Source organism: Gadus chalcogrammus, chromosome 4 (assembly GCF_026213295.1).
Source record: "Gadus chalcogrammus isolate NIFS_2021 chromosome 4, NIFS_Gcha_1.0, whole genome shotgun sequence".
Taxonomy (NCBI): Eukaryota; Metazoa; Chordata; class Actinopteri; order Gadiformes; family Gadidae; genus Gadus; species Gadus chalcogrammus.
In genome coordinates, this window is record NC_079415.1 from 10365950 (window position 1) to 10380917 (window position 14968).

Genomic DNA, 14968 nt, shown 5'->3' on the forward strand with positions numbered 1-14968 from the left:
ATCCAAGGGGCTCTGGCATCACTTGCTCGGGTCTGGTCGTTTGGCCATCTCAAGTAGCTAACCCGTAACGCACTGTTTTCTCGGCAACATACTTCGGACAAGCAGGTTGGTCACAGTTCCATTATATAATAAATAAATACTATGGTTCATGTGCTATATGAATACAACGTCCCAATGATGAATTGATGTTTCCGAATACCGTTGTCATTAAAGCCCCAAGCAGAAAAATAAATCTTAAGAAGCTGCCAATTCTTCTGTTAGCCAGTTAGCTCTAGCTCTTTTTCAAGCTAGTTTGCTAGACAAGATGTACACCTTAGCCCAAGTTGTAACGCTGTGTTATTACTGTGTATCTCATTGTGTTGCATGCCCTGATAGTGCAACATGCTAAATGGTGTTCTTGATTGGCCACATTTATGTAGATTAAAGTTAATTTAAGCAGAAATGGGTGAACTTGGGGAGAGCTTGCTTGACATGTCAAGAACGCTACTAGTTTATGGGAAAGAAATATATTAATAGAACAAATCTACATGAACATTGGTTGTTTTCACAACCTTGACTGCAAAAAGCAGTCCTCCCCTAATGATCGATTCAGTGTTTCGGCATGCTTCGATTAGTTGTTTTGAATATATGGAGACCCATTCGGGATCACGGTAGACTGGACATGATGGGAACTAACGAAAAATAAAGCTTGCAGCTAAGAAATCTAGGGGGTCAACCAGCTGTCCGGCTCAATGCTAATGTCCTTAGCAGGGAAAGGGGTTGGTGCTTTTTGTTTGCACAGAGCCCCATTTAAATGTACTCAATGTCATCAGCATCAGTTTACGATATAAACGTTCCCTGCCATGACGCATACACTAAAACTCTGTACGAAGTTAAACGCTACGTTTTATTCGTAGGATGTCAGCATGGAGTGTGGCCCAGCCCTGCCAGACAGCCTGGTGCTGGAGATCTTCCTCCATTTACCCCACGATGCTGTGCTGAGTGCTGGCCTTACCTGTAGACAGTGGCTGGCTGTCTCCCGAGATGAGTTCCTGTGGAGAGAGCTGTTCTACAGCTACTACCGCATCCCCCGCACAGTGCCTCGACACCCAGGTACCTCAGTCCTCTCAGTGAAGTCACTTTGGCCTTTAATTCTTCTGACCTCTTAAAGGGGCTCCTGTTTTAATTTACCACCAGGTGTGATGATGTTGATGAGCCATTACAAGCAACAACAAAAAAACATTCGACACCACCAGTGTCATGGAGTGGAATCTCTTGGAGTGGATACTGGTGCAGATTGTTTTGTTTGAGTGTGTCAGCCACAAATTTAAACAGTTGCAATAGCACTTTCGTGGTTTGGAATCAATGTGCGTCTGTCAGTACCTTGTTTCTGGACCCAATCACAGTGATGCGCTATACATATGTCTAACAAAATGTCTTATCACAAAGACCCATGTTCTTGATTGCCATTGTTTACTTATGCCGCTTTTCCACCGCACATGTAGCTCGACTCGACACGACACGACTCGACACGGTAGCAGCGCGGGTGCTTTTCCACCGCAAATAGTACCTCCGGGACGTGGGCGGGGTCGTCTGCGCGAAAGGGCCGTGACGTATTTTTGTACGCGACGCAAACAACACCTACGTAACCCACACATGGACAGAACCCACATAACAACAATGGAGAACATCGATGCGATGGTATTCGTGTTCGTATTATTAGCTGGCATGTTGAAGAAGTGGAATATGTTGGCTGCGGCGCTACTATGGCTGTTCTATCGTTACCAGCATGGTTGCCATGTCGCTCTCGTGACTTCGTCACACTCGCTGGCCAATCAGTGGCCGGCCGTCTGCCGACGTCACCTTTTAGCATCGGCTCAGCCGCTTGGAACCTAGAGCGAGGCGGTACTAGAAAAAGCAGCCACTTGAGGTACTAGATCGCGGTGGAAACGCAAAAAAGGCGAGCTGAGTCGAGTCGAGTCGTGTCGAGCTGGTACCATGCAGTGGAAAAGCGGCAATATGTGGCAGGTGCCTTTGGGCCAAATGCTCTCAGGCAGAATCTGCACAACGAAGGGATATGAAATTATATATAGTAACTGATGTTTTAGTGAAAACAGGAGGCTTGTCATGACTGGTTTGATCACCCGGACCGATATTTTAAGTTTAGCAACAAAACCATTACGTTTTAAGAAGTAGATCTTTTACATCACAAATTCCATGAGCAAGGAATCCAACTATCAGCGACCATCAACCTTGCTGTCATGATGTCACACGATCATTCAGCTGTGTGTGTGTGTGTGTGTGTGTGTGTGTGTGTGTGTGTGTGTGTGTGTGTGTGTGTGTGTGTGTGTGTGTGTGTGTGTGTGTGTGTGTGTGTGTGTGTGTGTGTGTGTGTGTGTGCGCGCTCGTAGCCTCCGTGTCTTGGTACAGGGAGTTCAAGCGCCTGTACGACTGCATCCCCTGTGAGGAGGTGCAGACCCTGACGGAGCACCACGACCAGGTCCTGCACCTGGCCTTCTCCCACAGGGGCCACCGCTTCTCCTCCTGCTCCAAGGACTGCACCATCAAGGTGCGTTAGAGTAGTACGCACTCTGCTGAGTTGTGCTTACCACTTCAAACGCTAACGATGAAATAGACGACGCTGCACTCTGTTCTGTTGTTGTTTATAGAAACTGGGTCATGCAGCTCTTGGGAGTTATTGTAGATTTTTCCCATTTTGAATGTATACTGTTTACTAATGCTGTTCTCAGCCTCACTTGTCAGTGGTTTTGGATTCAAATGTTTCTCCCAAATGGTCCGTGAAATGTTATTTTTAACCAAGAAAGGTTAAAAATATTCCAGCCGGTAAAATATACCACTTTACGTGTGGTACTTCTGAGTTACGATTCCTTTTTAAATGTTCTGCTGTTGCGTTATGACCCTCTCACATCCATTAATAGAGTAAAAGTAAAACAAATGTATTTCCCTTTTTCTTCCTCTCACGTCCAGCTATGGGACACGGAGCGACCCGATGGCATCATTTCCCTGGTGCACAGCTCCAGTATGCTCCATTTCAACTGGGCGTACACCCAGTTCTCCCAGTTCAACGCCGACGACAGCCTGCTGCTAGTGTCTGGGGTCTACCTGGGACCGCACCAGTCCTCCTCTGGGGAGATCGCCGTCATCAGTCTAGGTGGGACATGTGCACACGCGTCACAATAGAAACACACACATCACAGTACGTACACACATTACAACGCACACATTTCACCACACCACATCACCACACACACATCAAAATACCTACGTACACGCACAACACCACGATCACACACGCTTGTCACAGTAGAATGCAGACCAGTTCATTGCTTTTTATGTGATCATGTGGGTTTTCTCTTAATTCTAAAATAATTTGTTTAAGTATAGTTATGCTTGTTATGATGCATTTTAGTCGTAATCCAATGTGTGTAGTGTTTTGATGGCAACATAAGAACCTGATCATCAACCTGTATCTAACAGGATTGAACGAGACGTGATTTTACTCCAACAAACATAATTTGTATTACACCATTTTCAAAACATGTTTTTCTTTACCTGGTGATTTCTGTTTTCAATCATTGTTAAGATTTGACTGGGTTGTAGTTATACAGGGCTTTATGTAACGTGTGTGTGTGTGTGTGTGTGTGTGTGTGTGTGTGTGTGTGTGTGTGTGTGTGTGTGTGTGTGTGTGTGTGTGTGTGTGTGTGTGTGTGTGTGTGTGTGTGTGTGTGTTGGCTGGCCTTGTCATCCCATCAATCCCACCAAATCACACCATCATCACCACAGACAACTACACGCTGCTGTCGCGCGTGCGGAACAAGCCCTACGACGTGTTCGGATGCTGGCTCAACGAGAGCCACCTGATCTCTGGGAACCTGCACTGGATCGGCAACATCACCTCCTGCTCCGTGTTCTGGCTCAACAAAGCCTTCCAGGTTTTTGCCTCCACCAATTTACACATATCGAATGTCAGCTTTAATGGCCGCGTCTTTAGTTCCCCGCGTCAGATCTCTGTTGTTCAGAGCATAAATATATTTTGAATATCCGATAACTAATAACTTGAAGAAAGAAAACAAAAAGAAATTCGACCTAAATCCGCTGCTACCACACCACCAACGTAGTCCTATGCTGCTTTACATTCCACTTTCATCTGGGTTTTGACGTGGGAGGGCGGGGTGTTCCCGGAAGGAATTCATTATTTCATTATGGCTAAATCTGGCTAAAGCGGGAAAACTCCAGCCGTCGGGCCGTCCAGTAAATGTTTGGGAATCATCCCATTTTAGTTTCAACAACACTGAGTTCATACCGGTTTCTTTCTGTTCCGTTTGTACCGTCCACCCCTAGTTTTGGGTGAAACCTATCATTAGTTTATATCTTATTTCAGCGACACGACTGGACCTATTTTACCTTTGCATTAGTCTGAATGTTTGACTGATAGTTCCTTCAAGGGGATCCTTGTGTTGTGATACATGGTCAACTCTTCATTTAGGATTCACCACATTCACCACCTAGGAGATAAACACTGTTAGACCGCATGGAAAGCCGATGTGTGTGCAAGTGGTTGCTTATTCGAATGGCATTTGTGGAAGTCGTTAAAGGAGCAGGACATTACCCCTCAAGAGCCAAGTCCTCAGTAGCTTTCATCTTTACCAAGAAAGGGGTTGTGTCTGAGGCCCAAGGGCCCCCCCAGACACAACCCCTTTCTTTCCTCCTAGAAGGGACCTATAGGTTTATGAACCACTATGCCTCGTTTTATTAAACAGTATTGACATAATGGCGCTATTCAGCATGGGGCACAAACATCCCCGGTCTATTTGTTGTTATGTATTGGTTGTACAGTATATATGTATGCTACATATATTGACGATAATTGAGCTAACTTGTTTCAACAGAATATCATTTCGCTCATTACACGATAGAAACGACATCCAATGACGAATCCAACTAAAAGGGGAACATTCCTCTCCTAGTGATCCTGAACCATGACTGGCAGTGTGATCAGCCAGTTCCCCTCCTTCATCCCCCAGGACATCGAGTCGGAGAACGTCAACGTGGTGAAGCGTCTCTTCCAGATCCAGAACGTCAACGCCAGCACGGTGCGCACCGTCATGGTGGCCCACTCGCGTCGCCACGACAACCCGGACCTGCTGCTGGACTACGAGGCGCAGTCCCTGGCGCGGGCCCAGAGCCGGGCCCGCGCCCCGAGAAGCGGGCCGCACCAGACGCTGCACTTTGACCTGGGCGGCACCGACAGCGAGGAGGACGGCAGCGGGGAGGAAGAGGAGGAGGAGGAGGAGGAGCGTCTGAGGCGTCAGGGTCCCGCCACGCCGCGGCTGCCTCAGCCCACGTCCTCGGGCCTGGAGGTGCTGCAGGTGGGTCATAAATGGTCGCATCGCACCGATGTTATTATCACGCAGTTGTTGCAAAATCGAGTCCTGGGATACCGAGTCCCGTATGGCCGGGTACGGGGACTGGTTTTGTCAAGATGAATTGCAGACTTTAAGCTGGGGTAGGCAGCTTTTGAAGGAACTGGCCGGAGTTAGCTAGAAGTATCCAACCGAAAAACCTGACCGCGTCTGAATACAGAGTTTTAGAAGTAAAAAGTGTCGAAGCATTATATTTATTTATTTTTATTGGGTAATACAATGTACAAAGGTAATGTTCTTTGTAAAAATTAACTAAATGCACCACATAGAACAGTTCAAAAAATAAAAATATCCAGTGCTACTTTACAATGATCTACAGGAAATGACAACAAGACACTTGGGTTAAAGCTTCTACTCCGGCTTTACCAGGCCAGACAGTACTAGTCAACCAAACAGTGGCGCCACCTGCTGTACAAACAGTGTACTGCTTTAAAATACCGAAATTCTACAAAAGACCCCGGTTAGTTTTCCTCTCACTCGTTGGGACCCAGGTCCAGAGGGCCTCGTACCGTGTCGCCCCGCCGTCTTAACCCCGGCCGCTCTCTGTTCCCCCGGGTCGCCCAGCGCTGTCGGGGGGCCGGCTCCGCCGAGCTGGAGGCCGAGGCCACGGTGGCCCGGATGATGGGCCGCGCCTACACCAAGACGCCCGACCCCTCCCTCATCACCGCCTCGGCCCCCGGGGAGGGGGAGGACAAGACCTACCTGCTGTTCACCACCGGGAGCCTGACGTACTCCCCGCACCAGATAGGTACCGCCCTAAAACAGACTGGATCACATGACGCGTATACTACATCTACCCTGAGCAGGGCATGGTGGTTCTGTAGGCATATCGCCTTTTGTTAAAGGAGACATGTTATTATACCGCCACTGCTTGTAACGGCTAATCACACTCACACCTGATGGTATACGGTAAATGTTGACCGTAATGTTGTCAAAAGAAAAGCTAAATTTTTTAGGTTCTTAATGAAAAAATGAAAGCAACAACATTAACATGGGTTAATTAAAAATCCCAATTTAGTCATTCTAGCAGGTTGTTCTTGCACCAAACTGAGTGGCAGTGAGTTCACACGGAGGCAGGGTTGATGTATTTTTGTATTTACCTTTCCACAGTCTGTATCCGTTGCATAGTTCCTCCTCCTTGGTTAATGGCGTGCCTCCCTCCGTCCCTCCCAGGCATCAAGCGCATCATGCCCGACCAGATGAGCACCAGCGGGCCCGTGCTGGGCGGGGAGCGCAGCTCAGAAGAGTTCTTCGACTCTCTGGACCACGTGATCGACATCCACGGACACATCATCGGCATGGGCCTCTCGCCAGACCACAGGTAGAGCGAGGGCCCTTCAGTCTCGGGAGGCTGCAGATACAGCATGAGTCACATGCTTATTCAATACAAAGATGGTATAACGTTATTAAACATATGGTTGAGCCGTCTCCGGGTCATAGGTGCAGAAGATGAGTAGGTGGAAGAAGTATTTGATTGTGTGCATCGAGAGGTGACCCAATAGGCACTGCTGACTCACAATGATGACACAAAGCTAGTTATCGCTGCTGATTCAAATACAAGTAGCAGGCAGCTTCTTTGTGCTCGGGCCTATTTATTTAAAGAGCAACTAAGCCCTTATTTAATCAAGAGAAACACCCAGGAGGTTACGAAAAGGGGATTTTAAGTTGTACACATCGACACAAAGTCAACACATTGGTTCATACAAGGAGCCTGTGCCAGGGGCGTTGTCCTTCCCACGGCGCGCTCGCAAGCTGGGGTGCAGTCGATGGAAAAACACCACTCAAGCATTTTTTGTCAGGAAGTAGCAGAACGCTAGCATTTTACAGAGATGTTCCCCCCGTTTAACAACAGTCCCGAGCAGATCAGGTTCAGCCGGCGAAGGCTGTTAGGGGTGCACTTACTCTCGGATGGAAATACAAATCCAGAGGAGACTTCAACCTTCACAGATATCCCCTCCGGATTTCCATTCCCATTATAGTGCAAGTACATCACTAATCCATTTACTCCTGAATGGCAATCTCTGTTGCTTCATTCTGTCTGAGTAGAGCACGTACCACCATATAGGCTCAGTCCTGATCCCAGTGACCCGGGTTCGGATCCTACACGTGATCCTTTGCTGCATGTCCTCCCCTCTATCTTCCATACCTTCCTCTCTATCTCACTGTTATAGAGCATAAAATGCAAAAACTTCTTCTTTAAAATCTCCAATCTGCCGTCTACCTGGTACCAGGTATCTGTACGTGAACAGCAGGGCGTGGCCGGCCGGCTGCGTCATCTCGGACCCCATGTGCCCCCCGCCCATCGCGGAGGAGATCGACCTGCATGTCATCGACCTGAAGAACCTGAGGGAGGAGAAGATGATCCTGCGCTCGCACAAGGCCTACACGCCCAACGACGAGTGCTTCTTCATCTTCCTGGACGTCAGCCGGGACTTTGTCGCAAGGTCAGCAAGGCCGCCGCTACGCTTCTACGGCATACAACGCGCCACAGGCAACGACATGCTTGCATACTTCCTACTTGTGACATCCAGTTTCATATCCTATAAACACAGCACCTGGGGAAGTCATTATTCTCAATGTTGGCCTTGTCAATTACCAAATGGAACTGTTAACAAGCAAGTAGCGGAAGTCCTACGCTGCTGTTGACCGATGGCTGGTAACGAGAACTAGCAAGCTGGGGGTTGCGGGATGTTCAAATGCTAAGCTAGGCAATGCTAGCGATAGTTAGTCATGCTCGTTTTGTCTTCTCTTTGGTCCAAACGGTCCAAAAAAAACGAATACCTATTTTAATAATCGACATATCATTTGCTATATCGACTATCCTGCAATAAGTAAATGACGCAGAGTTGCATTTAAAATCGTTTCAAGAAATACTTTCCCGCCTCTTTGGGGTTCTACATAATCTTGCTGAGACGGGTGGATCAGGAAACCCCTATTTGGGCCGAGAAATGTTGTCTATAAATCTCTCTCTGATTCCGATTCCCCCCCCCGCCCACATTGCAGCGGTGCGGAGGACAAGCACGGCTACATCTGGGACCGCCACTACAACATCTGCCTGGCGCGGCTGGCCCACCAGGACGTGGTGAACTGCGTGGCCTTCAGCCCCGCCGACCAGGAGCTGCTGCTGTCGGCCAGCGACGACTCCACCATCAAGGTGTGGCGCTCGCCGCGCATGGTGCGCCTGGCCCGGACCCCCGGCCCCCGCCGCAACCTGCTGCCCTCCTGGTTAACCCGCTACAAGACCCCCGCCACCTCCACAAGGAGCACCACCACCGCTGCCGCCGCCGCCACCCCCACCCCAACAGTAGAGGAGCAGGAGGAGGAGAAGAGAGACGGGTGAGGGAGAGACTTTAGCGCCTTGAGGTGTTCTAAGGGGGCTATACATACACGCCAGGTATATATACCTATAGATATATCTGTAGCCATATCTATATATAGATATATCTATAATATATGGGGTCTGAATGTATGATTTTATACCTCGAACCGTGCACTCCCGTCCTAGAGCAGTATTTTGGCCCGTTTCGTCCACTGAGACACTGGATGTGACTTGAGGCGGACACAAGGGGGCGCTGATGCAATCTTACGTTTGAACGGCCATAGACTTCGTCGATTTTTTTTCTTCTATGGGACGACTGAAATGGAACACTAATTTCAATGCTGAAAGTTGACGCCCAGAATGAGCTTTTTTGTAGCCACAAGCAGAACGCTTCTGCTGAACTGACCCATGATGAGGGGTTTCCCAGACATTATAGCTATATATATATATATATATATATATATATATATATATATATATATATATATATATATATATATATATATCATAGGAATATGCTAAATGTGTTAATAATAATGTGTTTGTGGCTTTCATATCCTGCCATTAAAAGGCAAAGTGCAGTAACTGAAGATTTGTTAAAAAAAAAACAACGGTTTGACATTAAATCAATATTAATAATAAATAAATTGTGTGACACATTTTCACTGTGCAGGCCGTAACTGAGCGGGTCTAAAATGTAACAGAGCGGCTGTGAGAGGCGGACGTTCTGCTTCTTATCTCCTGTGTCACTTTCCAACGTTTATACAGCCCAACGATAGATGATGGATCACTCATATGGTAGAGTTTGCAGTGGGTTTTATTTGTGAAGGTTACTCACATGAGATCAAAAGACAGTGTTGCGGCGTCGGCCCCCAGCTCAAAGGTTCCGGGTTCAATCCCCCGAGTGCGCAGGGGATTGAACGAGATGCCCCTCCAACATACCTGCATCACTACAAGTTGCTTTGGATACAAGTGTCTGATAAATGGTAAATAGATAAACATGCCCATCAAGCAAATTTTTTTTTCATTACTTTTTTGTTGGGACTTGTATATTACGGTTTGAGATAAATGATTCAGTTAACCATATTACGGCCAGCCATATATGTTTCAATACATCCAAACAGATGCTGACTTGCACTATATTGCTAAAACACTCCTGCCCCATAATGTTGTATAGGACTGATTGGGTCCATTCATGTCATCATGGCCGAGTCTTGGCGCATTTGTATCCTTTGAAGACTTGAAAGCCCTTCTGAAGCCTTTCATACTTTCCCTTAAAGTCCCCCATGGCTTTGCAGCTATTATATAGATCAAATTTCCTTTATAAATTAAACAGAAGTGTAATAGTTGGAGCGTGAGCTTGTTGCCTTATATAGTGAATAGAGAATCAATTATTTATGAGGAACGCTTTTGGTATTCACTGCATAAGTGAGGAGCTTGCCCCTTTAAGGGAAACTACTCTGCTAAGCCCTGCCCACTATCAAATTTCAAAAAATGCTTTCTCACTGTCAGACACAGAGGGGCGGGGCTATATGGATTTTCAGGCTTTCGCCCTGTTGCACAAGCCACTCCCGTTTGCTACAGTCTTTTTGGCGCTGTAGCCAGAATGTTTGATCCACTATCCCTGGTAACCCATAATGGCCTAACCCTGGTAACCCATAATTGCCTAACCCTGGTAACCCATAATGGCCTAACCCTAACCCTAACCCTGGTAACCCATAATGGCCTAACCCTAACCCTGGTAACCCATAATGGCCTAACCCTATCCCTGGTAACCCATAGTGGCCTAACCCTAACCCTGGTAACCCATAATGGCCTAACGCTAATGGCCTATAACTTGTAACTGATGCAATAGCACGTGTTTAACTGATGGAGGGAAATTGGAGTCCATATTTACAACTTATCCTGTTAGCCCTACATGATGGTTTGTTACACAGAAACATATGTAAAGTCGTCCTTGGAAACTGTTTGGAAGAAGGCGGAAACCTTCAAAGAAATACTACTTTGTGGATGGATGAAGCATCTGTCCATCACGTAGATCACATAGTACCTCAGAGATGGATGCAGATAGGTCAAAACCACTGTATTTGGTGTTCGGCCACATATGCCTTACGTGAAGCCTGGCCAGATGGATTCACATTAATTCAGAAGGGATTTGGACCAAGATCAATCCATAGCACTACTATGTAACCCACTAAATCCCTTTTCATCGAAAATAAGTTATTTTATGGATGGAATTTGCTTAAGGCAAGAAGTCTTTCCCAATACCAATGTTCTCAAGCTTTCAACATCAGTGGCATATTCTGAGGTTTTTAGCCCGTAACCGATTCTTTCTCAACAGAAGTTTGTACGAACATGACTACATTGTGGTTGCTTCACTTTTGCCTTCAATGAAGACGTCAGTTGGAGCAGGTCCATATATGCATAGCTTAACGTTTACTAAGAACTGAAGTGAAATAACCGAAATAAATGAGTGGTTAAGTTCAACAAGAGTTCACAGTGAGTCAAATAGCATCACGCTTCATCATCCGCGGAATTCCTTAAGTCTGAACAAAACCAGCCACACCAAGGTTTGGCTCCAAGTGATGCGTATCCTCCTTGAGATGTGTCATCCTTCAGTACCCATTCAGCCCAGTACTGAGAAGGGTACTGGGTTTCATGTTGGCCCGCATTCATCGGATGTTCTCTTCTCGAGGTCAACTCCTATAGCAATATATTGGGCGTTTTTCTTTTGCAAACATCTACATTTTCCTTTTCTAAGGATGTATTTTGGCAAATCGTGTGTTTTACTTTTGCATGTGAACATCTCCCATGTTGTTTTTATTGCCAGGTATCGACAGCCATATTTGTATCGTTTCTTGTTAATACCCATTAGAAATGGAACACAGCCTCAATGCCCCGTTGTGGATCACGGCTCAATTTAAATTGAGTTTGGAACTAATATGAAACCAAATCGTATCATGTCAAAATATTTAAAATGGAATAGTACTTGAAATTGACCACAGGAACTGCACTTTGGCTTTCATGGAGTAAAAGTCATTGAGGTTTAGCACAAAGAAGACCTTAATCAATGAAGACGGCAAAGTCCTCTGGGTTAATCTGTAATGGGGGCGAATAGTATTTTATATTTTTTCCATAGTCACCATGTGCATGAATGCATGACTTTTTATTTTTATATTTCTTTCACATTTTTAGAACCATTTAACATCCATCAATGGTTATGTCCTTCCTCCACCAACCAGCATCATGCTGAATCATGAGCAGTACAGGAGGGCCATCAGAGGAGCAAAAAGGACAGAGGACTAAGGTGGGGTCAAGTGACCATAGCTCTGGACCCAGAACAAAGACAAGACTGCAATGGGAGGGCCTACAGTTTGGCCCAGTCCACCTGCTCACACCTGAGTGCCAAGCCAATGGATCGCCTACATTCACTGTAGCCAAGGTGGAAGTCCTCTCACAGGGCACCAGGCCTGTACGGCACAAGGCCCTCAGGGGCTGTGCTGACCCCGACAGCAGAGGTCTTCAGTGACATCTCAAACCTCTCCCTCAGCCTGTCTGTTCTCCCCACTTAATGCAACCGGACCACCAGTGTGTCCTTATGCCCAGGGGAACCAATGTCCCCTGCATGAGCAACTAGGGCCCCCTCTAAGCATTGACCTCAGTCATGATGCAGTGCTCTGAGCGGCCGGTCGAGTCATTCATCTGCTCCTCACTGCCTTCCACCTCGGACCTGGACAAGTGTTGAATGTGATTTGATTTTTATCAGTGTGTTTGTTTTTGTGTGGAATACTCATTTAAGGGTTTGTTTTTCATCCATCAGATCTGCTTTTTTTTTGTTTTTGTTGACCATTTTAAATAAACAGCCTGAGTTTGCGAAATGTGTGCGTTTAAATTGCTGTGAAATGATAAAATAAACGGCAAACGGCAAACGGCAACCACCTGATGGCTAACATCATTACCATTACAGCTCATGCTTACTTAGTCTCGGTTGTATGGTCACTTCATCACTTTTTAGTCTGTGACCTTACATTGTCAAAGGTAGGAATGACGAACATTCTTATCTGCAGTGATAACGGTCTGCCTGGGATTTTCTACACCCAATTGTGACCATCAAAAAAAAGTTTCATAAAAGCAAGCCCCCGTGTTTGTATTAAAAGCAGTGGGATAATGCCCCAATGCGCAGTCATTACTGTACATGATTGTATCTATTAGTTGAGATGAACAAAGGAAACATTTTTGAACAAAGGAAACATTTTTCAGCAAAAAAGTACAAAGTGGCAAATACAAAAAGCGTAACACCTTTTATTTATTAGAAAAAATAACTGACTTTTATGCGTCTGAATTGATTAGTTAAATATTAAGTAGCCAAACGCTATCTAGGAAAACACACCCAAACCATTCTTTGCACTTCAACTGAAAGTTTTAGATTATACAGTATATTTGCCATTACAAAAACGTTGCAATAAATAAATTGTATCAGCAGGTAGGTTGGATTAAACAGTGCAGCCTGTTTCTACAGGCTGCCAAACCAGGTATTAAATATTGAATCTTATATGATTCTCTGGTGTTGAAGGGTACTGTATCGTCACTCAAATGATATCTATGGAGGGAGTCTTTTACAGCCAATAACTTGCTCAGCTTGACACGCAAATAACTTTCAAACATCCGCAACCACCATAAAACCTAACAATAATAATACTAATTTATATTCATTAATAATCTAATATAAGATCCATGTTGGTACATTGTGGAACTATGCTTAAATAACCAATATATTTGGAATATAAGTCAAAGATTATTGGGCTATATTTTATCTGATTAACTTGAGATACTTTCTAACGCAGTCCTCGTTTTGAGTAAACACTTTGGAAACACCTTTCTAACTCAATAAATTCCAACATGCATTATTTAGTTAGAATTATATAAATGGTTAAAGGGGTAGTTCGGAAATTTGGACGTAGGGCCTGATTCCAAAGTTAGCCCTGGTGTTCTTTATCATTGGAGACAGTTTAACACATTTCATTCAGTCCTATTTGCAGAGTTTGCTCGTGCTAGGCTAGCGCACGGCATCGGGCAATACTAGCCTGCTAATAAAGCAGTCTTACCAACTCCACAGTACACCCGAGGTAAATCAATTATAACCCCAGACTATAGATGTAAATGTCTGTGTCGATAGAATAATTTTAGAAATAAAACTAACCTTGCATCGCATGAATCATTGCATTTTGAGGGACTACTTTCTCAGCAGCAGCGGAATTTAACCTAGGTATCAGTCCGCTGCTGCCGTAGCCTACTACCAGCAATATTATATAACAGTCCCTCAAAATGCAATGCAGGGTTGGTTTTATTTCTAACATTATTCTATCAACACAGACATTTACATTGACCGTGTGGCGTTATAGTTGATATGCCTCGGGTGTACTGTGGAGTGGGTAAGACTGTTTTATTAGCAGGATAGTATTGCCCGTTGCCGTGCGCTAGCCTAGCACAAGCAAACTCTGCAACTAGGAGGACTGAAATGTGTTGAAAACTGTCTCCAATGATAAAGAACACCAAGGCTAACTTGGGAATCAGGCCCTATGTCAGGAATTCCGAACTACCCCCTTAAGGGTTACACTTTCACTTTACCTGCTGTTGGAGGCAAATCCTAATGATTTAGCATATGCATATATATTTATATATATGTATATATATTTTATATGATATATATCAATGAAGTAAAAATATATAGTAAGCATTTATGTATAGCTTACATGGATATAATATAATAATATTCTAGATATCTTATTTATATATAATAATCATTAGTCTCAGATTTTATTTTGGCGTAGTGCTTCCACAGTCTACCCCCTAGAGGCCGGTCAGGTCCACGATGGCCTTAATGAAAATGGTGTCATTGCGTAAGTAGGAGCTCTTGCCCGCCAGCTTAGCCAATGGACAGAACAGAGGGCAGCCACTGGCAATGTTCATCTCACTGATTGGCTGCTGGAACGAGGTGGAGGTGACGTCGGGCCGGAAGGCGTCGATGATGTGCTCCCGGTTGTTCTGGTCCAGCAGCATCAAGGTCACCTGGGTGGGAGGAGTCATTCCTTGTAAGACGTCACATGGCGTTTTGGTGTAAGGGCGCATGAACAGAGGCAATGTTTACCAAACATCTTCACAGGAACAATGAGTGTGTGTGATTCACAGTGGGAAACTTTCCTAATGTTGGCACTAACAACAAAGT

At 45.4% G+C, this 14968-nt stretch overlaps 2 protein-coding genes across 2 annotated transcripts in view; one reads left to right on the top strand and one right to left on the bottom strand.

The window, feature by feature from the left end:
* fbxw5 (F-box and WD repeat domain containing 5) lies at positions 1-12672 on the top strand. The gene is made up of 10 exons (XM_056588543.1): positions 1-105; positions 897-1092; positions 2391-2548; positions 2968-3151; positions 3784-3932; positions 5025-5369; positions 5988-6171; positions 6597-6744; positions 7655-7867; positions 8427-12672. Exons 2-10 carry the CDS (start codon positions 906-908, stop codon positions 8761-8763), a joined length of 1905 nt encoding a protein of 634 aa, XP_056444518.1. The 5' UTR covers positions 1-105; positions 897-905; the 3' UTR covers positions 8764-12672.
* Positions 10435-14968, bottom strand: part of traf2b (Tnf receptor-associated factor 2b) — a 21430-nt gene continuing 16896 nt past the window's right edge. The window contains exon 11 of the mRNA XM_056588547.1: positions 10435-14811. Coding sequence (XP_056444522.1) covers positions 14593-14811 — 219 coding nt within the window. The 3' untranslated portion in view covers positions 10435-14592. The remainder of the gene's footprint in view (positions 14812-14968) is intronic.

Bases quoted from the DNA above. Each gene is read 5' to 3' on its own strand.
- fbxw5 (XM_056588543.1), top strand. From the start codon at position 906: ATGGAGTGTGGCCCAGCCCTGCCAGACAGCCTGGTGCTGGAGATCTTC. The intron at 2,549-2,967 runs GTGCGTTAGAGT...TCTCACGTCCAG, and splicing joins CCAAGGACTGCACCATCAAG to CTATGGGACACGGAGCGACC. The intron at 5,370-5,987 runs GTGGGTCATAAA...CGGGTCGCCCAG, and splicing joins CGGGCCTGGAGGTGCTGCAG to CGCTGTCGGGGGGCCGGCTC.